Below are 27,875 nucleotides of genomic sequence, written 5' to 3' on the forward strand. Positions count from 1 at the left end.
CAGGAGCACAAATTATACCGTGTTAACATGATGAAATCTTGCCATGATAGGGAGACCCTTGTGCTGAGTATTTGCAGTGGGTTGCAGGAGGTGTCTGAGGGAGATCTGGTGACTGACACCTTAGTGGAAGGGGTAGCAATGTCCCAGCAGCTATCTCCTACCCAGGTTTGAGAAATCCGAGCAGTGTTACAGGAGTTTGGGGACATAACAAACCAGGGTGCACCCACGTGTGTGTGTGTGTGTGTGTGTGTGTGTGTGTGTGTGTGTGTGTGTGTGTGTGTGTGTGTATTTGTGTGCTTTATTTTTAGAGATGTTAAAAAAAATAGTAATAACATAACATAACAATTTTGTTTATACTTTTTAAGCTTTCTTTAAGGTTGCCGGTATGAATGCAACCCAGACTGAGCCTGCAAATGGTCATATGCAATCAGTGCATTAATCCAGTAAATAAAATTAAATAAATAAATGTTTTGCATTTTTTTCTCATTTGTTCCACATTATGAAAGATAGTGTTGCATATTTTGGAAATGGAAGGTTGAGAGCTGTAGTTTATTTGTGTCTGTATTCTAGATTGAAAAGATACTGTGTATAGTGAAATGTGACATTACAGCAATATTTTGTTTGCTTGCTTTTTTTCTCTTTCTGAGCCCAAAATGGTTCTGTATCCTTGCTAACGTGTGTGTGTGTAGACACACATGTATATGAAATAGTATCCATACATATGAATGCTCCCATTGTTGCATGCTGTGAGGACTACCAGCCTAGCTAGAAAGACCATTAGGCAGGCCCCTTATAGGGTGCCTGAGAGAGTCAAACATACTCTGAGGGAGGAGATGCAGGAAATGTTGGAAGTAGGGATAATTCAAGAGTCCAGCAGTCCCTGGGCCTCCTCAGTGGTGGTAGTGCCAAAGAAGTATGGCAGCACCAGATTCTGTGTGGACTACAAGAAATGAAATATCAGATGCTTACCCCATGCCTAGGACAAATGAGGCCCTAGAGCAGCTGGGTGGGGCTAAGTATCTTACAACCATTGATCTTACCAAGGGTTACTGGCAGATGCCCTTGACTCCCGGTGCCAGAAAGAAGTCAGCCTTTTTGACTCCTTTTGGCATGTTTGAGTTCACAAAGATGCCCTTTGGGATGAAAAATGCCCCAGCAACTTTCCAGAGGCTGGTAGATCATATCCTAGCAGGAGGGTTTGCCCTTGCTTACTTAGATGATATTGCCATCTACAGCCATTCCTGGCAAGAGCACCTTCAACATGTCATGGAGATGCTCGGCAGACTACAGTAGGCAGGGTTGACCATTAAGCTGAGTAAATGTCAGGTGGGTATGGCAGAGGTCTCCTACCTGGGACATAGAGTGGGGAGTGGAAAGATCAGGCCAGAACCTGCCAAAGTAGAAGCCATTCAGGCATGGGCTGCTCCTGTTACCAAAAAGTAGGTTAGGGCAATATTAGGGACAGCAGGGTACTACAGAAAGTTCGTCCCCAGTTATAGTACCATAGCTCCTCCCCTCACAGACCTGACAAGGAAAAACAGGCCAGATAAGGTAATGTGGACCCCAGCATGTGAGCAGGCATTCCAGAAGCTTAAAGAATCTTTGGGAGGACCCCCTGTGTTAGCCAGTCCAGATTGCAGTAAAGAATTTGTTGTGCAGGTGGATGCTTCGAACCATGGGGTTAGGGGCTTTACTTAGCCAGATTTCTTCAGAGGGAGAAGATCAACCAGTGGTTTATCTCAGTTGTAGGCTCCAACCCAGGGACGAATCCTATGCAGCTTAGAAACTAATGTCTAGCCATACTGTGGGCACTGCAGAAACTTCAGCCTTATCTGTATGGAAGAAAATTCACTGCAGTTACAGACCACAAGCCCCTAACATGGTTACACAGAGCCAGCCAGCAAAATGCCAAGTTGCTACGATGGAGCCTGGGGTTGCAAGCATATGATATGTCAGTGCAGCACCGCTGTGGGATTAGCAATGCCAACGCAGATGGGCTGTCAAGACAGGGAATGGAGTAAGATGTAATCAGATAGACCTAACCCTCTCAAGCAACATTTCTCAAGGGTCACTTGAAAAACTAGCTTGAGTTCTCTGGGGGGGGGGGGATATGTTAAGGCTGCCAGCCTAGCTAGATATGATTTTGTAGATAATTATGTCATTTGTAAATAATAATGTAAGTCACATGCTTGTTCTCTTAAATATAAGAAAATTATGGTAAATGTTGAACTTCAAAAATGTAACCACATTGCACTCTGCTGGAGGAAAGCTGATAAGTCAATCATTGTATAATTGTTTGATCTCAAAACTCTGAGCCAAGATGTCTGAATGAAGGAATTCTTCCTATTGTTTCGAGACCAGAGTTGATGGTTAGAGTTTACATGTGTAATGTCTTTTATTGCTCTGGCTTCCTGACCAGCTGCAAGATCAAAATGGCTGTTAAACTCTTGAGTTTCTGTTATCCTGGGAAACAGAATAATGATGTAATCTGAAATGAGTCAGTGGTACTGTGTTATCAATTTAAGGACAGAGAGAGAGAGATAATCGGAGCATTTTGCATTTGTTTTCAGAACTGACAACATCACCAGCACTGCCTTGCTCTGTATGTAAATTTATTTTAGAACTGTGTTTCCTCTTAGATGTAGATAGGAACTAGTAAGTCTACTCTAGCTGTTTTCTGTATTGTCAGAATTTTTCTACTGTATTATTTTAAGCATTTCGCTGTGATCTCTGAACTCTTGACTAGCACTGTGTAGTAAGAAGTATTGTCTTGTGTTCTTATTATTTATTATTACATATTTGTAAACCTTTCAACTGTGGCTGTCTTATGTAGAGATAATTTAAGCTCTAGAGTACATTGCATGTATATCGTGATACTGTACAAAGCCATTCCAAGTAAGTCTTGCTGCTCAGTCACACTTACCATTTGGATAATAATATTGCACAGTAATAATTGGACACCCTTTGATAAGGGCCTTATTTGTAGCTGATAAATCTGGGCAGAAGGGGCATAACTGAAGAACTTGTGCCAGCCTTCCCCAGGAGTGTATGTGTGTTTGTATATAACTCATATCTCAAAGTGTGTGTGTGTGTGTGTGTGTGTGTGTGTGTGTGTGTGTGTGTGTGTGTGTGTGTGTGTGTGTGTGTGTGTGTGTATCAGCTACTTGGGCAGGGACATGAAGCACTGGTTGGACAGAGAGGGTGCTGAATGTTTTAGCTTGACCACTAGGCTGAGTTCTGGACCCTATAGCTGTGCCAGTGGGGAGTCTTATTGGGGATCTGGAGAGAAAGGGAGAAACCGGCCCCAGACTGACTGTGATCTCTGTGTGCTCTTAAGAGAAATTGTACTTCACTGTGTGTGTATTTGTTATCCTTCCCAATGTGGATGCCCCTGACTGGTGTTAGTGGTGAGGATTGAGGCTCCTTAATTGCTGGGCCAGTGCACAGGCGTCACACATGCATGTTTACAACTATGAATAAATGAATGAATGACATCACATCTACACAAACTTAAAAACATTAACTTATGCTTTATTAGAGCAAGGAAATTATCACAAAAGTTTATTAAAAAATGTGTGTGCGCGCACACACACACACACACACACACACACACACACACACACACACACACACACACACACACACACACACACACACACACACACACATTATGTGATTTAAAAATCTCCAGGTACTTGAAAAAGCCTGTATTCAGTGCAATGCATTTCTAAGTTCAAAGGGTCAAGACACTTACAGAAAAAGAAGGGCAGAGTGTCATAATTGTATGGGGCACAGTTTGCACAGAGAGAAGGATGAGGCTTGGTTACAACAAAAAAAAATAAGCCCATAGTTTATAATTTAAGTTTTCCTCTTGACCATTTAGCCTTTTTCTATTTTAAGAATTTTACTTAGAGAGGCCAAAACCTTCTGTAACATAGTGGCATTACTTTGAGACTCTCTTGAATTTCTGATGCATTTCATATCTAATGGAGTCTGAGGATTCGTTAAGTATGTAACATTACTACTACTGCTGAAGAGAGCCAAGGCATACTCATTTTATCATCCGAGTACATATTTTTTTTTTCTGAACACGTTTGAGAAACATTATGGTTTACTGATGTCATTATATTTATTCATCTGTTTAAACTGATGCCCAGAGCATGGCTATATGCATAACTCACTTTGCTAGCCTGGCTCCATGGTAGAGAGGGATGCAGCCCCGACTTTGACCCAGACAACTGGGGTTCAGTTATTAACCTCAGAACTGGAAGGGGCAGGCAGGGAGGGGAAGAGGTAAAGGAGTGTGGCCCTCTCGCATCTCCTAGAGAATAAGGATGAATAGAAGGACTTTGGGCAACACTGACTCTGTGCAATTTTCCTAGGAGAGACCAGGGAAACCACTGTTCATGCACCGGGTGAAGGAGCAGGGTGCTTCAAGGGAAAGACCTCATCAATCGGCCCATTTGCTTTCCTTACCCTGGTGCTTCACTAGGTGCATGTAGGGAGGAGGGAGTGCTGCAAAAAAAAAAACTGAGAAATATCTTGAGCTATCCCTCGATGACAGTATGAGTGATGGCCCCTCCTTGGAGTGATTGACTGGGAAGGGAGCATTATTGATAGACAGCTGGGGCTCAAATGAGCCAAAAAAAGTACAACTTGCTCTGATATAGAATTGCTGATCCCGTAAAAAGTGACTACTAATATTGGTTCACACATTTGGTAAGTGTAGTCTAACATTTAGAGAGCTGTATACGTTAACTAAGTGTAAGGTAGGAGGGACAACTAGCAATGTGGGTTCTGCGTATAAAATTAAATGTCCTTGCATTTTTAACATAACACCACGGTATACTGTGATTTGGTGGGGGCAGAAAATATACATGGGTGACTTAATTGACTAATTGCATCCACCATTTCCCACAACCAAAATAATCTTTTGCCTTCTCTGCACTTACAGGGAAGATAGGCTTGGCTGTTACAAAGGTGGTGGGGAAAGTGATTGCTGCAGATATGTAGTTACTCGTGTATTATTCTGGTAACACTATCAGTATTTTTAGTAACAGTTGATACTATTTTTTTGCCACACAGCAAAACGGTACCTGTTGTCAGAAGATATCATCAGACTACGTGAATTCCAGCAGAGGAAAGCAGCAGTTGCTTACCAGATATATGGCACTAAAGGTAACAACACATCTATGCTTTATCATTTTCTGACTGTACGTAGTTTTTTCTGTGCAGTGTTTTTTTTTTATTTTCACCTGGAGAATTCTCCTGCAAATTCACCATCATTATAGGAGTTGAAATTAGGTGAACTGTAAGCTTTTCCTGTATCATTTGGTTCTCCGGTTAATTTCCTCTCTAGATGTCTTCTGTGCAGAGTTTGCTTGTAGTCATGGTTTCTGCATGAGAGAAGAATTTTGTATCTGATTTTGCTCATTAAATTCGTTGAGAGAAGAATTTGGCATCTGAATTTTTCCTTTTTTTAATTCGTTTTACTTTTGTGAACATTGGCCTTTTTTCGTTGTATCCAATGGTTTCTGCATGAGTTTTTTCTGGGAGCCCTGATTTCCTCACACGTCCCAAAAGCATACCATGGCTATCGTGCCCAGTCCTTCAAAAGCCTGTAGATTTGTGTGAGCGTGGATGTATGCTAAAGTACATGACATCCCATTTGGGACTTTTTTCTGCCTTTCTTCTGTTGTGTGCTGATTGGCTTTGCCTCCCCCACAGCTCTGGAATAGAGAAAGTGAGTACTGGAAAATAAATGAATGAAAGAAAAATAATTGGCACGTAATCTGCAACCTTTTTCATTCTACATTTGATGTTAAATTTCACTCAGGAAGTGACTGGATGAGACTCGCAAATGTTTGTTTTTAATGGCAAACTGTAAGCCCCACAGTATGCAAAAAATGTACAGTGCACACTAGTGTGCAAATATAAGAATAGTTCAAAAGGACCTACATGATAAAAAAGGATGGCTTAGCATCTTTATTGCATACTGCTTAGTATACAGGTATGAAACCATTGCAAAGACAGAAATAAGTCTTGTGCTATTCTCTGTAGCCTTTTTTGCATTCACTATTAATACAGCATACTTCCACAAAAGGTGTGTGGCATGTTGAAGAGAAACATATTAAAAATGAATCATAGGATCAAAGGAGGTTATAATGGCCCTGGGGCCCTTACAAGCCTAGCCAAGAGTATCCCCAAAAAGAAACCTCAGTCAGCACCTGTCGCCCCAGTCAGTGAGGGACACAGGTGGAACCCCTGGGACAAATTTGTGGTTACCCATCCACTCATCAAGGTTGTGCTTGAATAGGGTCAGTGAGGTGCTCTGTTTGACATGTATTGGGAGTCTGTTCCAAAGACAGGGCAGCCTCTGGGAGACAAACCTGTCCCTCCAGCAGTTTTTTTATGTTGCATATTAGATTTAGGCTTTTTAGCCTTTATAGAACTGCCCCCAGCTGCTGTGTGTTCCTGGCCCAGCGTCCTGGCTAATCTCTCCAATCTGAGTACACTGCTCTAGGACACAGAAACTAACAACCTGAAGAAAAAGGACCCTGTCCAAACTCCCTTCAGTCTCCACAGTTGAGCAACCTATCCCAGTACTTTCGCAGTAAAGGGAGCATGAAACTCTCCAATCTGAGTACACTGTTCTAGGACACATTAACTAACAACCTGAAGAACAAGGACCCGGTCTAAACTCCCTTCTGTCTCCACTGTACTTTCTCAGTTAAGGGAGCATGAAAGTATGTGTCTAAACTGTCACGGCCAGTATAGCCTATAACTTATTATTAGATCTAGGTGGCTATAAAGCGCTAGCCAGGAAAACCAGCAGCTTTACTCCCTCCTCACTCTGTAACCAGTCTAATCTACTTTTTCCACCATTTAAAGACACTCAGAACCACTACTCCTTTTCTTGCATTAGGACCCTAAACTCCCTCCTTTTTTACCCTGCTTACAATAAATTAATTTGGGCCACCAGGTGGCAGACCTGTTACTTCCAGGCCTTGAAGCCTTCTCCTGACCTGTACCACACCTTTGCTATATACTGTTTATCCACAGACTTGCTATTGAACTGTAGCCCATAACATCTATTTATTTTTATGGTTAGCTCTCACACACCCTCCAAATAGCTCTATTATCTACTCTTTTAACTTTATTCCAGTATTTAGGGTTACCTACCTACTGTAATCCCTGCTTCAACTGATTGTTCTTTTCAGCTCCTTACCTCTCTTGTCTCTCTCCCTATTTAACCTATACCATCTCCTCCCCTTCCCCCACCTAGCTAAGACTTTGACTCATCATTACTTCACTGTCCCCATCTTCACATCATACTTCTACACACTGGTATTTTACCTATACATCTATCAGCCTATCCAGTTTCTAGTAGCACTAGCCCCTCCCAGTTCTCAGCCCGCATCTCTCCTTCCCCCACCTTCCTACCTCACATCCTCCACTTTTCCCATCTCTCCTTCCCCCACCCTCCTACCTCACATCCTCCACTTTTCCCATAAATACATGCTGTCCTGTGCTGCCATTTCCTTTATAGAACTGCCCCCAGCTGCTGTGTGTTCCTGGCCCAGCGTCCTGGCTAATGTATGTACTGAACTATTGCCTTATTGTTGAGTAGTATGTACTGTTTAAGAAGGAAGTGAGGCTTTCATGGTAACATATGTTTAATTTTTCTTTTGGTGTAGATTCATATATGAATACTTAACTTTTTACTACACTCCCTTGAGAGGTAGTTTTTAGGTGTCTCCCATTAATGGTGCACGTTTATTCTCCAATGTGTTAGAGTGCTAGCCTTAGCAGTGTAGCATTACTGTACTTCAAAGTGAGCTTCTGTAGAACTTTTGGTGCATACGCTAAGAGACTTCTATGTTTCTTAAGCAAAGCAATATTATCTGGTTGCTTTAGTTTACATAAATTTGACCAATACGCAATCCTGCTAACGTGGCACTGAGAAGCCGTGTAAAGGGTATCTCACATCTCATTTTAAGAACAATCTAAACATAGGCTTGTCAAGCTGCGCCATCCACATGGATAGTCCTTAGCCACCAACCCCACTTAAGGAACTTGGAAGAACTAAGTAGCTTCTAAACCTACGGTGCTCTACATCTAAGAACCCCATTAGGAAGTACTTTATTACACTTTCTCTTCAATTTTGTTTTTATCATTTAAAGGAACTTGTCGTAATTTCCACCTTTTGTAAGACACCCCACTGCATTCAGTATATCTGATATGGTACTACCTTAAGGTACACGTAGAGTTTGTACAATTGTGCTCAGCCACATCTGTTTTCCACACTATTATTGTTTCCCTAACTCACTCTGCTCTAAATGTAAGAACCTTATTTAAACAGCATCTTACTAAATCTGGTCTCTGTATTGTTGTCTTCACAATAAGACCAATTTGCTGCAACTTCCACGTACGTTTAGAGAACACAATAGCAGAGCAGTATCGGGGCTGGGATACCTGTGCAAAGTCATAATTTGCCTCTTACTTACATCTTCACTACAGATTAGCGGAGTGTATGGAAAGTCATAACGGAATACTCTAGTCAATATAGTTTAAAAGCAGACTAAGAAATAAATGAGGAGACGTACTTGCCTACATTTAAGATTGTATCTAGAGTAATAGGTGCTTATGGTAATCACTAACCGCACCGCTACTAGCTAATTTAATGTGAAACGTACGAACGTGGCTGATTTTTACACAAGTAGCGTTTGTAAATTTCAACAAGGATAAGAGATATATGTGAGAACACTAGGACTGCACCGCAACTAGCCAATATAGCTAACAATAAAAGAAAACATGAACAGAGAGGCTAACTCTAAACTTGAGCTTTGCCTTAGCTAAATATCCACACCTACAGCTTCTACATTAGAATTCAGGTTCGTCCTCAATATATTAGTGTACCATTAGACATATTGACTTTAAGTATTAGTAAGTGAATTCATTTTTACAGTACACTACCTGAAGGGTGTTAAAGTCTTAAACATTGATGTAAAAGCTGCACCACCTTAAATCAGATGCCACATATGAGTGGTCATTTAATGTAGTATTTTTAATGCTTGAGTTTTTACTTTTCTTAACGCTCCCACATATTTACTACGTCCAAGGTCCCTGCATTAAGTTAGAGAAATCTACTTCCCTGCAATGTCCACCTAAGGTTATTGTTTCAGGTCTATGATTAAAAACATTGGGAGTGTTGTAACAATTGTAAATGTTTTGGCAGATAGCATTCATACAGGAATAATTGTATATGCTTATTTAACCATGCTATGCTTTTACAATACTTATGTTCATTAAGCACATATAGGCTTACATATATAGTTACTATCTGCATTATTTATTTATATATATGAGCTGTTAATAAAAAGGGTGAACTACATTATTTAATGTAAGCTATAGTTATTGCTCTATAGTGTTAGCACTAATGATAACTTTACAGCTATCATTGTTACCTAACTGGATATATACCTTGTAGCTTCCTATAGTCTTGTTCCTAGCCTAGTTAGAATAATAAGATTTGACCAGAATTTTGCTGACTTACTTTTGATAAGGACTTGCTATAATACTGATTAGAAGACTTGTAAAGAGTGATGCATCTTTCTAGACAACTTGATAGCCTAAACTACATTTTTGTAGAGTTCTACGTGATTATATGCTTGTAATATTCTGTTTAATTACAATGCCTTTGATACTAAACTAAGTATCTTGTTTCTACTTTTTGTCTCTCTCTCTTTTCCTCCTAAAACAATCCCAGCTCTCCAATCTGAGTACACTGCTCTAGGATACAGAAACTAACAACCTGAAGAGCAAGGACCCTGTCCAAACTCCCTTCAGTCTCCACAGTTGAGCAACCTATCCCTGTACTTTGAGTAAAGGGAGCATGAAAGTATGTGTCTAAACTATCACGGCCAGTATAGCCTATAACTTATTATTAGATCTAGGTTGGCTATAAAGCGCTAGCCTGGAAAACCAGCAGCTTTACTCCCTCCCCACTCTGTAACCAGTCTAATCTACCTTTTCCACCATTTAAAGACAGTCTGAACCACTACTCCTTTTCTTGCATTAGGACCCTAAACTCCCTCCTTTTTTACCCTGCTTACAATAAATTAATTTGGGCCACCAGGTGGCAGACTTGTCCCTTCCAGGCCTTGAAGCCTTCTCCTGACCTGTACTACACCTTTGCTAGATACTGTTTATCCACAGACTTGCTATTAAACTGTAGGCCATAACATCTATTTATTTTTATGGTTAGCTCTCACACACCCTCTGAATAGCTCTATTATCTAATCTTTTAACTTTATTCCAGTATTTAGGGTTACCTACGTACTGTAATCCCTGCTTCAACTGATTGTTCTTTTCAGCTGCTTACATCTCTTGTCTCTACCTGCTCCGTTCAGCCTGCGGGCTCACTCTGCTCCCCACCCCTACTTCCCAACCACCCCTACTGCTCCTACGCTTATACATCCTCACTACACCCTCTTCCTCTGAAATCCAATCACAATAGTCATCTTGTTAACATTCTACATACTCCTCTCTCTGTAATCACCCCTAGTATAACTCCTCCCCTTTAAAGAACACCAGTAAGCTTATTAGTCACTATGCAAACACAACCTTTCCAAATCCAACTAAGGCTCCTAATCATTGTCTTTCTCCTACTTTCTCTAACAGCAGCCTACCTGCTAACCTCATATAAACAGTCAAAATATTTACAGCTGAACTACCCTAATGCACAAACAAGTACTATACCTCTAATTAACTCCCCAGAACACACAAATATAACATCTTTACCTAGCTATTTACCTGCTAAATGTCACAGACTGACCCATATCAAATACAACTATCTAAAACCTAAAAAAACTCTTCACCATTACTTTAACCTTCACAATCCCTTAAACAAACTATTACACCTCTCCTTACTAGATGGGGGACATTCATCCTAACCCAGGACCAGGGAAAAAACAAGCACAGAACCACAACTGCATGTTCTCTGCACCCCAAATATCCCATCTAAATCTCCCAACTCACTCTATATAGCTCACCTCAATATTCGCAGCATAAATAATGAAATTGCCCACCTCCATGCTCTCCTGGATGTTCATTCCTTTGATATACTTTGTTCAACAGAAACATGGCTAAAACCCACTACACAAGATGTTGAAATTATTCCATCTGGGTACATCATCTTGAGACAAACCGCAAAGTAAAAAAAGGAGGGGTGTTGCTCTCCTCTATAAAGAAGGGCTACAAATATTTATACTAGATATTGGTTCCTCTTCTGAAAACAATGCAGAAATCATTAGCACCAAACTTCAACTTAATCCCAGCAAATCCCTAAATATAATATGTATCTACTTGCCCCCTGGTAACATCACCACCACTCTGGAAGGTATCCTTGCTGAACTCTCCACAAAAAATCCCCAAGAGACAATAATTCTTGGAGACTGGAAGGACTGCTCTACTGAATCACCAACCTCCCATATTAACCTTAATGGCTTAACTCCCCAACCAGAATTAATAAACCCAATAACAAAGAATCCATCCTAGACTGGATTCTAATAAATAATCACCAACAACTCTATAATGTAGGGACCCTCCCTGACGATGTAAGCGACCATTCTCTCACTTACATAATCAGGCAAAGGTCGAGCTCACACAACCCAATCATATATAAAATGATAAGAAGCAACAGAAACTTTAACCCCAATAACTTCCAAACTGAACTAAAAGAATGAGAATGGTCACCTATAAAATACCTCCCACTTGACAAAGCAGCAAACTACTTTAACTCAAAATTCTTAACAATCCTTAACCACTATGCACCAAAGCGTTTCATCAAAATGAAATCTAAACCAGCCCCATGGCTTACAATGAAAACCAGGCAGAAAATTCAGCAGAGAAATAAAGTTTGGGCACTATGGAGAACAACTAAGAACCCCGTAGACCAGCAACAATTCAGGCAAAAAAGAAACGAGTCTAAGAAAGCTATACTCGAAGATAAAAAAAAAAACTTTTACTTCCACCTCCAACATACCAACTAAAATAATCCACAAAAGTTCTGGGCTAGCATAAATAGATTACTTCAACCAGGCCAATACGCAACACCACCCCCTATAGGATCAAATTCCGACAAGCCAAAGCAAACTGCTAATGCTTTTAATACCTTCTTCCCTGAGACCATCCAAACACTTGCTAATCAACTAACAGCCAATAGCTCTGCCCTTCCAACCAATACTACTAACTCTGTCCCAACTCTAAACCTGCAACCTGTCCCAGCTTCAATCATCTGCAACCTTTTAAGTAAACTAAAACCCACTACCCCCTCAGCTGACCAGCTACCTGGTGAATACCTACAAAAGACAGCCAAAGTCATAGCTTATCCTGTATCATTGCTGATAAATAGAACCATACAAGAAGGCACTATTCCCACCATCTGAAAAATTTCCTACATTATCCCCCTACACAAGGGTGGAAACTCCAGAGAATATTCTAACTATCATCCCATAGCTCTACTTTCCCCATTAGCTAAAATAATGGAAAAGTGCATCCACAGACAGTTACTAGACCACCTACTCCAGAACAATTTACTGGCCAAATCTCAACATGGCTTCAGGCCTTTCCACAGTACAACTGCACTCCTATCCTTCACTGACAGCATCAATAAAAACAGTAATAACAATCTTCTCTCTTCAGCACTTTTCATCGACCTTTCAAAAGCATTCAACATGGTCAACCACCACTTACCTCTCAATATTCTAAAATCCTTCTGTCTGGACACAAAGACTATAAAATGGTTCCAGTCCTACCTTGATAATAGACAGCAGGCAGTGCTATGGCACAACAACCTCTCATCCCATCTCCGAGTTACCCTAGGTGTTCCTCAGGGCTCTATATTTGGCCCCCTCCTTTTCTCATTATTTATCAATGATCTCAACCTAGCTATTCCTTTAACTAACTGTGTACAATATGCAGATGATTCGACAATAATTTGCTCAGGTAAATCTCAAGCCCAACTACAGACTCTAACTCAGACAATGTTCAATAAAACAGAAAATTGGTTTCTACAACACTGCCTCCTTTTGAACCCCCCAAAAAAACAAACTCCTCCTCTTCACTCCTACCCATAAATCACTCCCAATGAACATTTCAGTCTTATCCAATAACGGTACACTCATATCTCCCGATCCAACAACTAAACTTCTAGGGTTAACCATGGATAACAACCTCAACTTTGAAACCCATATCAACAATACCATAAAAACTGTCAACAGGAAACTAGGCTCCCTCTATAGGATAAAACCCTTTCTTTCCCCACTAGCCAGGACCCCTATTACCTATTCCCACCTTATCTCCACGCTTCTCTATGCTTCTTCCATGTATACTAACCTGTCGAAAAATAACCTTAAAAAGCTAGCCAATGCTTACAATAGCATTGCCAGATTTGCTACTGCTTCCTCCTTTAGGACCCATCACTGTCATAATCTGAAACAATTAGGCTGGTTAGAGCTTCTGAATCAGATTCACTTTAAACAACTCACCATTGCGCATAAAACCCTTTTCCAACCTAACCAATACCCCAGTACTTGCTAGTCTCATTACCCAATATAAGAACCTTTCAACTTTACGCTCGTTGAATAAACTACTTGTATCAACATGTAAATCTAATTATATGGCAGGAGATGCTTTGTTCTCAAATGCAGTTTGAAAGTATTGGAACCAACTCCCCCATGAACTTACATCACTGTCTTCATTTACACTTTTTAAACACAACCTGAAACTCTATCTTGAAACCCATTGGTTATGTCCATGTACAAATCCAGACTAATCTCATACTATATCCCAAATACCCTCTCTTAAGACCCAATTCCTGCTCTGTCTGTGTCTTTTTAGATCAAGGCCTATCCTTGGCAAAAACATATCTTCTCCCAATAGAGATGATTTAAAATACCTAGTTAAATTCTTCTGCATATAATTCTAAAGCATCCTACCTAAGGCAGGCAAGTATTGTTTAAACTGTGAGCATTGCTGAACTGTTGAAACTTGAAGTATGTATTTGTTTAACAATTACTTTCTAGTTACTAATGAAGTCTTGTACATAAAGTCTAAAATATCTTATCTAATGCTTGTAACATGTTTTTTGTATAAACTGTGAAGGTTTCTGAACTGTTTAAAATTTGTAGTATTTAACTGTATAACAACTAGTACCTGTATGTTAGTAGTCTAGTAATCTGTTGGAGCTCATCTCCCAGAACTCTACTGAAAATGGACATAAATCCAGTTAGACTATCCCGGTCAACAAATGTAAAATTAAATAAATAAATAAATAAAATTTTTGAGTGGGTAGTGCGTGAGGAGTTAGACTTGTGAATATGGAGCATCTGTAGTAGGTCAGGGTCTGAGATTGCCTTGTAGGTGAGACACAGATCATCCCTGAGCAATCTGTACGATACCGAGTAGAGTGATAGTGATTTGAGCCTGTCTGCATAGGACAGGTGTTGGAGGCCATGGATTCTCTTTGTGAGGTATGTCCATGACCTTTCCAGTTGGTGCAGATGTTTGGAGAGGTACATCCAAAACGGGGCATTATACTCCATTTTTGGTCTAATGAAGGAAGAATATAGAGAGGTAATAACCTCTTTTTTTCTGGATGCAATCCCTTTACTTATGAGATAAACCAAGTAAAAGGCTTTTCTGACCTCTGCTGCTACATGATGGTCGAACATGAGGTTATCATCAACCTGAGTGCACAGGTCTCTTACCACAGGTTGTGTGCTTATGGGGTTGCCGTTGATGTAAAAATTAGTAGGGGTCATGTTTTTGCCAAATGGTATGATGATAATTTTTTTTTGTATTTAGCTTGAGGCCATGACTTTAGCACCAGACATTAGTTGCTCTGAGACCCTCTTGCAGTATGTTAACATCATTTGGGGAGTCAATGACAGCACCCAACTTACAGTCCACAAACTTGGTCAGCGACAAGCCTTTTGTCTTTGCCTGGACCTCTGAGAAATAGATGCCAAACAGTAAGGGTCCCAGGACAGATCCCTGGGGACCTCCACTAGTAACAGGTCTGCTATCGGAGGTGGAGGTGCCTATTTTGACTTTGAGGGTCCTGTTGGTGAGCCAATTGGCCACCCACCTGTTGAGATAGGGATTTACTCCAAGTTGTGTTAGCTTTTTGATGATGCTTGAGTGGAGGATTGTGTCAAAGGCCTTGGCCAAGTAAAGGTAAGCTGTATGCACTGACTTTACCTCATTCAGGGTCTTGGCGAAGTTGCAAAGGCGTCATCCAGGTTCAACAGGCAAAATCTGCCTTGATGAATCACAACTGGGTGAGGTCAAGTGCTTGGAGATTGCCTATGTCCTTGTTTATGCTGGAGATGGTGCAGATTGCATCCTGGGATACTATCAGATCCCATGGAAGCTGTGTTTTTTCCCTTGGATAGGGCCTGTAACACTTGATCTATGGCGATGTGAGGTGCGTGTCAAGTATCTGGGATGTTGAATGGGCATTTGGAGGGGACAGGGGGGTGAAATTTGCACTGAACCTATCTGCTAGCAGGTAGGCTAAGTCAACATGATCAGTGTAAGTGATACTGTTAAGTACTAATTTGGAACAAACCTGGGCTTTGCCATAGAGATTCCTGATGTAACTGAAGAAAACTTTGTTTTCTCTTTGTTTTGGAGGCTTGTTTCGATTCATAATTGGCCTTGGAGGTTTTCACTATTGATCTAATTTGCTTGTTGAGGCTAAGGAGGGGGATTTTCCAATTTGGAAAGTGTTCCTTTTTACCCTTGGACAACAGTTTTTCTTTTGTTGTTAAGTCTGTTGATAGAGGATGTCCACCAAACAAGTTTGTGTTTCCTTGAGGAGCAGGTTTGAGTTCTACTGGGTATGGCTGAGTTCATGGAGTTGTACAGGTGGTTGTATACTGCATTGGCGTACTGTTCAGCATAGCTGTCTGCATCCTGTGAAGTGGCATTGGTGTGAAGCTGTAGATACCCACCCTTAGGAGGTTGTAGTCAGCTTTTGAGATTTTTTTTAGCTTGATTACAGCTTGGGGGGGGGGTTGGGTATAATGGCCACTTTGAATGAAACAGTCCGATGATCTGATCTCACCAGGGAAGAACATAGTGTGGGAGTGGTGCAGCAGTCACCCATGTTTGTGAGAACCAAGTCCAGAATGTTATCTCCCCTTGTGGGGGATTAGACAAGCTGGTCTAGTGTGTTAGAACTGATGAAGTCGAGGAATCGTTGAGAGAGTGCATTAATGCAAGAATAATTCATCCAGTCTATGGTGGGGTAGTTGAAGTCACCAAGGATCAGGGTGTTAGGGGGTACCTTGATGGAGTCAAGTAGATCCAGGTAAGAGGAGTGGGTGTCCTGAGTCATGGAAAGGGGTGTATAGCTAGCTATAACTTGGATGGGTGCCTTGCCAATTGTCAGTTGTACTTGGAGTAGTTCCAGTGCGTCATGCTGGCAAACCATTCTGGAGGTGTGCCTGTCCTTAATGAAGATAGAGACTTCACCATCCTTAGTCTTCCTGACCTCATTTTGAGTCAGAATGTCTGTAATGAGGTATAACCTGGTAAGGCAGGGGTGCTCTCCAGAGCCCTGAACTATGTTTCTGTGACTGCACAGACATTGGCATCTTCCAGTGTAAGGAGAGCCTCCACTGAGTCCATTTTCAGGTTAATGCTGCTAGCGTTAAGCAGCATGACCTTCAATTTGCTTTTTGACAGATCTTTTATGTTGGAAGATTTGTCTTTGGAACATTGCCTAAAAAAGGTACAATGGGGTAGGCGAGAGCCTTGACCAGGATCCAGAAACCCAGCGGTGATGGGTGAAGGCCATCACTGGCAAAGCATCGAGGCCTGTCGACCATGTCATCCCAGGCAGACAGATATTGGATCCCTTTAGAATGACACCAGAAACTAAGCCAGTTGTTGAAGTCAATTATTTTTTATTGGTATTGTGGTGTAATTCTTGGTGAAGGTAGGATGCTGGTTAGGGCCAGGGTCATACCTGCCTGGGACACATACTCTGAGTTCAATCACGTCTCTCTTCATATAGTCCAGAGCAGTACATCTCAAGTCATTCACACCAATATGAGCAATGACAGAGTCATACTTGTACTTCTTGTGGAGAGACTTTAGTGCGTGTGTGATGTGGCGGATTCTGGCACCAGACAGACAACTGACCTTGACCTTCTCCTTGTTGAGCCTGGTGAGGGGGACATTGGTGTGTCTCACAACTGAGTCACCAATGACAAGTATGTTTGGTTTATTGTTATGTCTTGTGGGCTGTGATGGTTTATTGTTTTGCCTTATGGGCTGTGTTTGTGAGACACTGGCCTGTTGTCTGCTGTATGTGATGTGTTTGGTATTGTGTATGGTATGTTTGAGAGTGTATTTTGGAGTTCTCTGCTGTTTAAGGTAAGTTTTTATTGAGGCCCTTTGCATAGGTTTGTGTGTGTGTGTGTGTGTGTGTGTGTGTGTGTGTGTGTGTGTGTGTGTGTGTCTGTATGTGTGTGTGTGTGTGTGTGTGTGTGTGTGTGTGTGTGTGTGTATGTGTGTGTGTGTGTGTGTGTGTGTGTGTGTGTGTGTGTGTGTGTATGTGTGTGTTGTGCTTGGCTATGTGATGTGAGTGGTGTGGTGTTTGCGCTGGCAATCTCCTCTTTGTCAGGAGTGCTGACTGTGGAACAAGAGCATGGACTACAGGTTACTGATGTACATGTATTTCTCACAGGTGGAAGAATTATGTCCTAGGAGAAGAGGGTTGTCAGTAAACATGAGGCAGCTGCTACACTGTCCGAGTATGCTTATGTCAACCAGGCTTGCAGGAGGAACTGATGGGAATTGTCCAGACATAATGTTCCGAATGCTTGGGCAGACTTATGGAGAGAATAGACAGAGAATAAAAATAAGTCAGTATTTCAAATTATCATGGTGGACAAGCATTCTGAAACTCTGAAGGCTTAGCAAAGTATAACCTGCAACTGTATTATCTACAGAAATAAGTGTAGCATAACAAGATAAACGGTTATTTTCTCAGAACATTACATATACATATGTTAACAAAGTCAGTAATCACATAAAATAATGTGCAGGCTACTTCTTTAAAGGATCAGTAACACCACATGTAGTGCATACCACAGCTGTGGTTAAACAAATAGAACATAAACAGTGAAAACAAGGCTTGACGACAAGGCATAGACAACTCAACCTTAAATGATGATTACATAAGTGCATAACTTTGTTGTGCTTGTATAGTTTGCCAAACAGTGGTCATCTGGCACAAACACAACACAAAAAACATATGGTAAGATACATAGCATTCCAACATGTGGAAATGTATATGTGCTATGCACACCCACAGTGTCTTGGTGCCTGTAGTTACCTACAAGCTTTAAGTAGTATATAAGCAGGGCACACAACCATTTACAAGTAATGTGTGTGCAGCATGCACAGACACACATGTCACTAAAGATAGCAACATAAATTCAAACATGATCCACTGCAGCTCTAATGAGAATTTCTGTAAACAGTAGTACTTACTGTAGGCATTAGGACCACTTGACCATAAAACTGCCACATGCTTCCAATAACTTCCCCACATCCCCTTTAATCAAGCAACAAGCATCCTTCTTTGTAGTTCTTACGCGCTGTACAAAAATATTGTTTTAAGCAGAAATGATCCCGGACTGCAATCTGGAGGAAGTTTTCATAGGTTCATAGGTGTGTGCCAGGCTAATGGCCCTGGAGCCTTTACAAGCCTAGCCCCAAAAAATTGCCCAGGCACCATACCACCCAATGTTAGTTCGCAGTGCCCCTATCCAATAGGGCAACTGGAATGATCCCTGGAGTGAACTTTGTTACCCATCCACTTATCAATATTTCTCTTGAAGAGGGCCAGCGAGGTGCTCTGTTTGACATGAATAGGAAGCTTATTCCAGAGTATGGGCAGTCTTTGGGAGATGAACCTGTCCCTCCAACATGTTCTGTTAATTGTGGTAATGAGGTTATGATCTCTGGAGCGTGTGGCGTGGGGGGATTGGGATTTCATTAGGTGTAGCATTTCAAGTAGGGCTGAGTTGGACATGGTTTTGTAAGTCAAGCAGAGATCACCTCTAGATAGAAGATAAGAGACTAAGAACAGCTGAAGTTTCATGAGTCTGTCCACATAGGACTTGTTTAAGGCCTAGGATTCTTTTTGTGAGTACTTTTGTGGCCTCTCCAGCTGTTGTAAGTGTCTGGTCAGGCACATGCCAAATTGGGGCGTTATATTCTATGATTGGTCTAATGAGGAATGAGTAGAAAGGGATGAGGACCTCCTTCTTCCTGGATGCAAAACCTTTGGTTATAAGATGTGACACATAGAAGGGCTTTCTGACCACAGTGGCAATGTGGTGGTAGAAGGTGAGGTGACTGAAGGGGCCATAAGAGATCTGGTGATCCAGGTCAACAGTGAACAGTGGACTCCCATGAACGTGGTAATTTGTGGGAAGTGAGTTTTTCCAAAGGGGACAATAACGCATTTTTTGGCATTAAGCTTCAGGTCATGGTTTCAACACCAGTCATTGGTCTCAGAGAGGCCCTATTGTAGGATGTCTGCATCATTTGGGGAGTTGATAATGACTCCTAGCTTGCAGTCGTCAGCGAACTTGGTCAGCCAGAGTCCTTCTGTGTTGGCCTGGACTTCTGAGAAGTAAAGGCTAAACAGGAGAGGGCCCAGGACGAGCCCTGTGGGACTCCACTCGTGAATGGTCGACAGTCTGACTTGGAATCCACAACTTTCACTCTGTGGGTCCTGTCTGTGAGACAATTTGCAACCCACCTAGAGATGTAAGGATTGATACCTAGTTTGGTGAGTTTTTCAATGATACCCGAGTGAGGAATGGTATCAAAGGCTTTGACCAGGTCGAGGTAGGCTGTATGCACTGCCTTACCCTCATCCACAGCCTTGGTGACTGCCTCGAAGAAGTCAGCCAGGTTCTGCAGGCAGGATCTTCCCTTGACAAAACCAGACTGTGTGGGGTCAACAGTTTGGAGATTTCCTATATCTTTGTTAAGCAGGTCCATGATGATGAGCTCCATAGCTTTGCATACCAGACATGTCAGGCTAATGGGACAATAGTTCCCAGGGTCTGTAGTTTCTCCCTCTTTATGGAGTGGGATAATTGTAGCAGTGCGCCATTTGTTAGGCACATAGCCTGAGGTAAGGCTGTGATTGAACAGGGCACACAGATGTGATGCCAGTTTGTTTTGTAGCTCATGTAGCATGCAACCAGGGATATTACCAGGTCCCATGGACGCTGTATTCTTGGCTTTGGACAATGCAGCTTTAATCTGTGTCGTAGAAATGGTTGGTACCAGGCTTTCTTCTGGTATTGTGATAGGGCCCTTGGGGGGATAAAGTTGGCACCGAATCTGTCTGTTGGCTGTATCTGTTGGCTAGGTATAGGAGGTACCATTGTGCAATAAGTCAGAGCAAATCTGGGTATTGCCTTTGAGGTTTTTGATATAGCTGTAGAAGGCTTTGTGGTTGTTTTTGGTGTCAGCCGCAATTCTGCCTTCATGGCTGGCTTTAGAGGATTTCATAAGGGATCTCAGCATTTTGTTGAGATTGATAAGGGAGGTTTTCCATTCTTGTAACTTCATTTATTTGTGCAACAGTTTCTTCCTTCTGTTGTAGAGTTTATTGATGGCTGGGGACCGCCAGATTGGCTTCCTTTTTTTGGAGGAGAGCTTCTTAGTTCTATTTGTTATGGCAAGGTCCATGCATTTGTGTACATGCTCGTACAGTTCATTGGTGTATGATTCGGCAGTCATGCAGCTGTCTTCCATTGGCATGGGTGCCGAGAAGTTAGACACCTCTGTTTTTAGGAACCCAAAGTCGGCTTTAGAGAATTTTTTAGGGTGGTCACCTTGGGGGGGGGGGTTGTAGGTGAGATGGAGATTTCCATGGTGATCAGTTTGTGGTCAGATTTAACCAGGGAGGAATTGACTGTATGTGTGGAGCAACGGTTTCCCATGTTGGTGATAACCAGGTCGAGGATGTTGTTTCCTCTAGTGGGGGTCAGAATGAGCTGGTCCAGGGCACTGGAACTGATAAATTCCAGAAAGCGTTGGGCCTGTACATTCATACTTGAATAGTTTCCCCAGTTGATGGAAGGGTAGTTGAAGTCACCCAGTATGACAGTACTGGGTTGGACCTTGATAAATTCCAGGGTGCTTAGGACGTTGGAGTGAGAGTCTAGGGGACATGGTTGGGGTTCTATAGCAGACTACGACTTGTATTGTCGTCTTACCCAGTGTTAGTTGTACCTGAAGTATCTTGGATGCATTATGCTGGGCTACCATTCTAGAGGTGTGCATACCTTTTAAGAATATGGAGACACCACCACCTTTGGAGCTTCCGGACGTATTCTGGGGCCGAAAGGTAAGGAATGAGTTGTAGCTTGGGAGAACGGGTGTGCATTCTGCCTCTTTAAACCATGTCTCCGTTACAGCACAGATGTCGACATTCTCCATTTTGAGGAGACCTTCAAGCGAGTGCATCTTGAGATATAGACTTCTAGCAATGAGCAGCATGACCCTCAGATTACATTTGTTTGTAACTGTTACAGTCTAAAAAAGCCACTGTAGGGTGGCAAGAGCCTTAGCCAGTGTCCAGAATCCCAGAGGTGACGGATGCAGGCTGTCTCTGGCAAAGCAGTGAGGTCTATTGATCATGTCATCATAGGCTGACAGATACTGGATCCCCTTAGAATGACACCAGAAGCTTAGCCAGTTGTTGAAGTCAATCATTTTCTGCTCATACCGTGGTATCATTCTGGGTGATGGTAGAGTACTGCTCAGGGCTAGGGTCATACCTGCCTCAGCCACATAATCCAAGAGTTCCAGCACATCTCTTTTCATGTAGTCCAGGGCGGTACATCTCAGGGCATTCACACCCATATGGACAATGACTAAGTCATATTTGTACTTGTTGTGGAGTCACCTGAGTGCATTTGTTATGTGGCAAGTCCTGGCACCTGATAGACAACTGACTGTCACCTTCTCCTTGTTCAGCCTAGTGAGTGGGACATCAGTGTGCCTCACAGTTGAATCTCCTACAATTAGTATATTGGGCAAAGTGTTTTGCCTTAAGGGTTTGGGTTGAGGGGCACACTGCGGTGGTGAGCTATGTGTTGGTGTTATGTGTTTCGATAGTGTTCAGAAGTTTTGAGTGGTATTTTCCTTTTTTTCATTTGTTTGTCATAAGCCCTATCCTTTTTGTTATTATCTGAGGGGAAATGTTTGCTTTCTCTCTCCCTCAGCATAGTACCTAAACCCATCCAAACAAATATTTATGATATACTCTCCCCTTTTTATAAAATGTGCCTATAGCAGGTCTGTTCTTCTATTCTTGAAATGTCCTCTCCCTAAAGTATGCCTGTGGCAGGTCTGTCTATCCTTCTAATGGACACATTAGATGCCCCTATTGCATATGCGCATGACATGATACCTGAAAATATGCATTTTGTAAGAGATTCATGATAAAACAACCATGAAGGACTTTTAGCCCTTGGACTGGCATCGTTCCATCCCTGTCTGCCTCACTTTCTCTAAGATAGATGCGCCAGCAAAAAATCTAGCACAGTCACCATCTATCCCAGCTTACTCCTCAGGGATGTGGTTCAGTAAATCAAACTCAGAATGCCTGAGTCACAGTCAAGACTGCAACCTTTTGAGCTGGTATACTGATGGCAACAAATCCTTATTATGAAAAACTTCTTATTTTTAATTGATTGAATCAGATGTGTTCAGGGTATGTTTCTTTCCTTTCTCCATTGAAAATTCTGGTATCAGAAAAATGCACATTAAAAAGACTGCTTCTCAAATTCCACCTGTCCCCTGAATAAAAAGTAAGTGTACATTGGGGGAACAAGAGTCAGAGCCATTCCACCACACCTCCTTTTTGTTGTCCTCCTCCCAAGTAAGTATACAGACTCTTAAGGTCACTACACATACCTAGAGCAAAAGGCACATTTTAGTACAAGATCAGTTTATTGTGGAATATTACAATTTTGTGCATTTCTACAATGCTAGGATTTTTTTTGTGCATCCTATTGATAAAAGAACAGCTTGAAGTTATTCTGCTATCCCAGTAGTACAAACCATCTCCCTCAGTATGGCTAAATCTTATCCAAAAAGCTCTGTCAAGTATAATTTCATTTTCCATCCATGTTTTGACATTAAATGGTTCTTGAACTAAATGTTGTAGCACATTTTTATGTGTGTGTGTGTGTGTGTGTGTGTGTATATATATATATATATATATATATATATATATATATATATATATATATATATATATATATATATATATATATATATATATATATATATATATATGGCGGCCACGGTGGTACAGTGGTTAGCATTGTCGCCTCACAGCAAGAGGTTCTCCGGTTCGATCCTTGGCTGGGGTGCCTTCTGTGCGGAGTCTGGATGTCCTCCCTGTGGTTGCATGGGTTTCCTCCGGGTACTCCGGTTTCCTCCCACATTCCAAAGACATGCAGTAGGTGGATTGGACACTCTAAATTGGCCCTAGGTGTGAGTGCGTGTGTGTGTGTCTTCTGTGGAAGGTTGGGCACCGGGCTGGCAACTCGACACTGTAAAACCTCACTGCCAATCATGAGCGGATAGGTGATCTGCATTGGCGACTAACCGAAAAGCAAAGAATATATATATATATATATATATATATATATATATATATATATATATATATATATATATATATGTATTTATTTTGTTCGGCTTTTCCCGGTTAGGGGTCACCACAGCAGAACTCCCATCCGCTAATGGTTGGTAGTTGATTTTTACGTGCCGAGTTACCAGCCCTGACGCACAACCGTCAGCAAAGGTACGCCCATTCACGCATGTCTCCACGCAGAAGATGCTCTAGCTGAGAATCGAACCGGACAGTGTCTTACTGTGAGGCAACAACGCTACCACAGCACAACCATGATTGGAATTAACTGAATGTTAAGTAGCAGTAGGATTATACAAAGCTACAGCTTCTTGGTCAGGTTTGGGAAGAGAGTGTATAAAAATGAAAAATATTGAAGAACGTTAAGCATTGTAGCCGCCCTTTTTTTTTTAGTGGCAACAGGTGGACTATCAGAAAAACTGTTGGCAGTAATGTACACTTCCTCCAAAGCTGACAGAACTGGAGGAATGGGTGAAGGTTCTGGAAATTCCTTTTGTGACAGCTCATAATATTTTCTGAAGCAGACTGACAGGAGTGCACTCTTCGGTTTCAGGAAAGCTGTGCAAAGCTTGGCTCCCAAACCAGTCTTTTACAAGGTTTGTTTGATTCCTGAAGCTTTAAGCTGTGGGTTTTTTTGGGGTTTTTAATTTTTAGGGGGGTGGTTTAAAAAAAATATAATTTTTAAAATTTTAAAGTTTTTTTGGGGGGGAAAAAATTTTTTGGGGTTTTGGGGTTTTTGGTTTGTTTTTTTTTTTGGGTTTTGGGTTTATAATTTTAAATAATAATTTTAATAATAAAAGGGGGTGGGGTTTTAAAAATATATATATATATATATATATATATAATTTTTTTTTTTTTTTTTATATATATAAATTTTTTGTTGTTGTTTTTTTTTTTTTTTTTGGGTTTTGTTATTATTATTATTATATATATATATATATATATATTTTTAAAAATATATTAAAAATTTTTGGTGTGTAAAAAATAATTAATATTTGGGGGGGTTGGGAAAAATAAATTTTAAAAAATTTAAAAAAATTTTTTGTGTGGTTTTTGGTTTTTTAAAAAAATAATTTTATAAATATATTTTTTGGTTTTTTTTTAAAATGTTTTTGTTTTTGGTTTTGTGTTAAAATATTTATGTTTTTTTTTTTTTTGTTTGGTTTAATAATTTAATTTAAATTAGTGGTTTTTTTTTTAAATATTAATTATAATTTGGGGTTTTTTTTATAAAAATTATAAAATATAAATTTTTTTTTTTTGGGGGGTTATTATATAAATTATTAAATTTGGGGTTTTTTTTAAAAAATTTTTTTTTAAAATTTAAAATTTAAAATTTTGGGTTTTTGGTTTTAAATATTAAAATTAAAATTTTGGGTTTGTTTTTTAAAAATTTTTTTTAAAAAAAATTATTTTTTGTGGGTTTTTTTATTTTAAAAAATTTTATAATAAATGGTTTGTTGTGGTTTGTGTGATTAATAAAAATATTTTTTTTTTGGGGGGGTTTGTTTTAAAAAAATTAATATTTTTTTTTTGTTGGTGGAAAAATTTTAAAATTTTTTTAAATTTGTTTTTTATAATTAAAATTTAAAATTTTTGTTGGTTTTGGGGTTTTTTTTTAATATTATTTAAAAATATTAATTTTTTGTTTGGGGTTTTTTTTAAATAAATTTAAAAATTTTTTATATTTTTGGTTTTATTAAATTTTTTTTTTTAAAATTTTAAAGTTGTTGGGAAAATATAATTAAATTTTTTTTTTGTTGTTTTTTTTTATATTATTTTTTTTTTTAAAAAAATTTTAAAATGGTGGGTTTTTTTGGTTTTTTTTTTAAATTTTTTATTTTTTTTAAAAATTATTATCTTTTTTGGGGTTTTTTATATTTTAAAAATTTTTTTTTTTAATTTTATATATTGGGTTTTTTGGGGGGTTTTTTAAAAATATTAAATTTTTTTTTTTTATATATATTTTATTTTTTTTTTGTTTTTAAATTTAAAAAATATAATTTTTTGTTTTTTTTGGTTTTTTTTTAAAAAATTTTTTTTTGGGGGTTTTTTTAAAAAAATTAATTTTTTTTTTTTTTTGTTGGGTTAAAAATTTTTTATAAAAATTTTTTTTTTATTGGTTTTATTTTTTTAAAAATATTTTTAAATTTGGTTTTTTTTATTTAAAATTTATTAATTTTTTGTTTTTTTTTTTTTTTTTTTTTTTTTTTTTTGGTTTTTTTATTATATATATATAATTTTTTGTGTGTGTGTGTTTTTTTTATATATATATATATATATATATTTTTTGTGTGTGTGTTTTTTTATATATATATATATATATATATATATTTTTTTTTGTGTTTTTTTTTGTGTTTTGTGTATATAATATATATAAAATTTTTTTTTTGGTTTTTTTTTTTATAAAAAAAAAAAATTTTTTGTTGTGTGTTATATATATATTAAAATATAATTTTTTTTTTTTTTTTATATATTAATTTTTTATATTTTTTTTTATATATATATATATAATATATATATATATATATAATTTTTAAATTTTGGGTTTTTATATAATAATATATATATATATATTATTTTTTATATTTAATTTTTTGTTTTTAATATTAAAATTTTTTATATTTTTTTTTGTTTTTTAAAATAATTTAAATAAATTTTTTTTTTTTTTTTTTGTTTTTTTTTTTTTTTTAATAAATTTTTTTTTTTATTTTTGTTTTTGGGTTTTTTTATTTTTTTTTTTTTTAAAAAAAAATAAATTTTTTTGGTTTTTTTTAAAATTGGGTTTTTTTTTTAATTTAAAATTTTTTAATTTTTTTTAAATTTTTTGGTTTTGGGGGTTTTTTATAATTTTATTAAAAATTTTTTTATAAAAAATTTTGGGGTGGTTTGTTTTTTTTTTTAAAAATTTTTAAAAAAGGGGGGGTTTTTTTTAAAAAAGGGGGGGGTTTTTTTTTTTGGTTTTTTAAAAAAAAATATTGGGGGTTTTTTTTTTAAAAAAATTTTTTTTAAAAAAAAAATTAAATAATTTTATTTTAAAAATAGGTGGTTTGTGAAAAAATTTAAAAAAAAATAAAATATTTTTTTGGGGAAAAAAAATTTTTTTTTTGTGTGGTGCCCTTGTTTTTTTTTTTTTTTTTTTTTTTTTTTTTGGGTTTTTAAAAAAGGGGGTTATTAAATAAATTTTTTTAAAATTTAAAATTATTTTTAAAATTTTTATTTTTTTTTTTTTTATTTTTTTAATATTTTTTTAAAAAAAAAAAATTTAAATTTTAAAATAAATTTAAAAAAAAAAAAATTTTTTTGCCAAAAAAACTTAAAAAATTTATTTTAAAATAGGGTAAAAAAAGGGTTTTTAATTAAAATAAATAAATTAATTTAGGGTTTAAATAAATAATAAAAAATTTAAATTTGGAAAAATTTTTAAAAAATTTTTTTTTGTAAAAAATTTTTTAAAAAAAAAAAAACCCAAAATTTAGGGGGGGTTTTAAACTTTTGGTTTTTGGGTTTTTTAAAAAAAAATTTTAAAAAATTTTTTTTAAAAAAAATTTTAAAAGATTTGAAAAGAAAATAAAAAAATTTTTTTTAAAAAAAAATTTTAAAATTAATTTTAAAAAATTTAAATTCAATAAAAAAAAAATTAAAAAATTTAAACATTTTTTTTTAAAAAATTTTTAAAAAAAAAGGGTTTTTTAAGGTTTTTTTTTTTTAAAAAATATTTTTTTGTTTAAAAAATTATTTAAAAATTATTAAAATTTTTGGTTTTTTAAAATTAAAATTTTAATAAAAAAATTTTAAAAATTTAAATTTTGTTTTTTTTAATAAATAATATTTTTAAAAAGGGGTTTAAATTTTAAAATAATTTTGATTGTTTTAAATTTTAAAAATTTTTTTTTTTAAAAAATTAAAAACTTTACAATTTCATTTTAATTGGCATGGTTTTATTTAATTGTTTGGGGGGGGGATGAAGTATTATTTTATAATATAATGTGAGGAATGGGTTTGTTTTTTAATTTAAAAAATAATTTTGGTTTAAATATAAAATTTTAAATTTGGGTTATTTTTAATGGAGAAATTTGGTGTATTATTTAATAAATATTAT

General features: G+C 37.9%; 1 protein-coding gene across 1 annotated transcript in view; it reads left to right on the top strand.

Annotated features, from left to right (window-relative positions):
* Positions 1-27,875, top strand: part of PTCD2 (pentatricopeptide repeat domain 2) — a 399,909-nt gene that overhangs the window by 66,533 nt on the left and 305,501 nt on the right. Inside the window, exon 2 of the mRNA XM_044063933.1 lies at positions 5,086-5,178. Coding sequence (XP_043919868.1) covers positions 5,086-5,178 — 93 coding nt within the window. The remainder of the gene's footprint in view (positions 1-5,085; positions 5,179-27,875) is intronic.

This window comes from Protopterus annectens, chromosome 2.part2, assembly GCF_019279795.1.
Source record: "Protopterus annectens isolate FY-2018-M chromosome 2.part2, PAN1.0, whole genome shotgun sequence".
Classification (NCBI taxonomy): Eukaryota; Metazoa; Chordata; order Ceratodontiformes; family Protopteridae; genus Protopterus; species Protopterus annectens.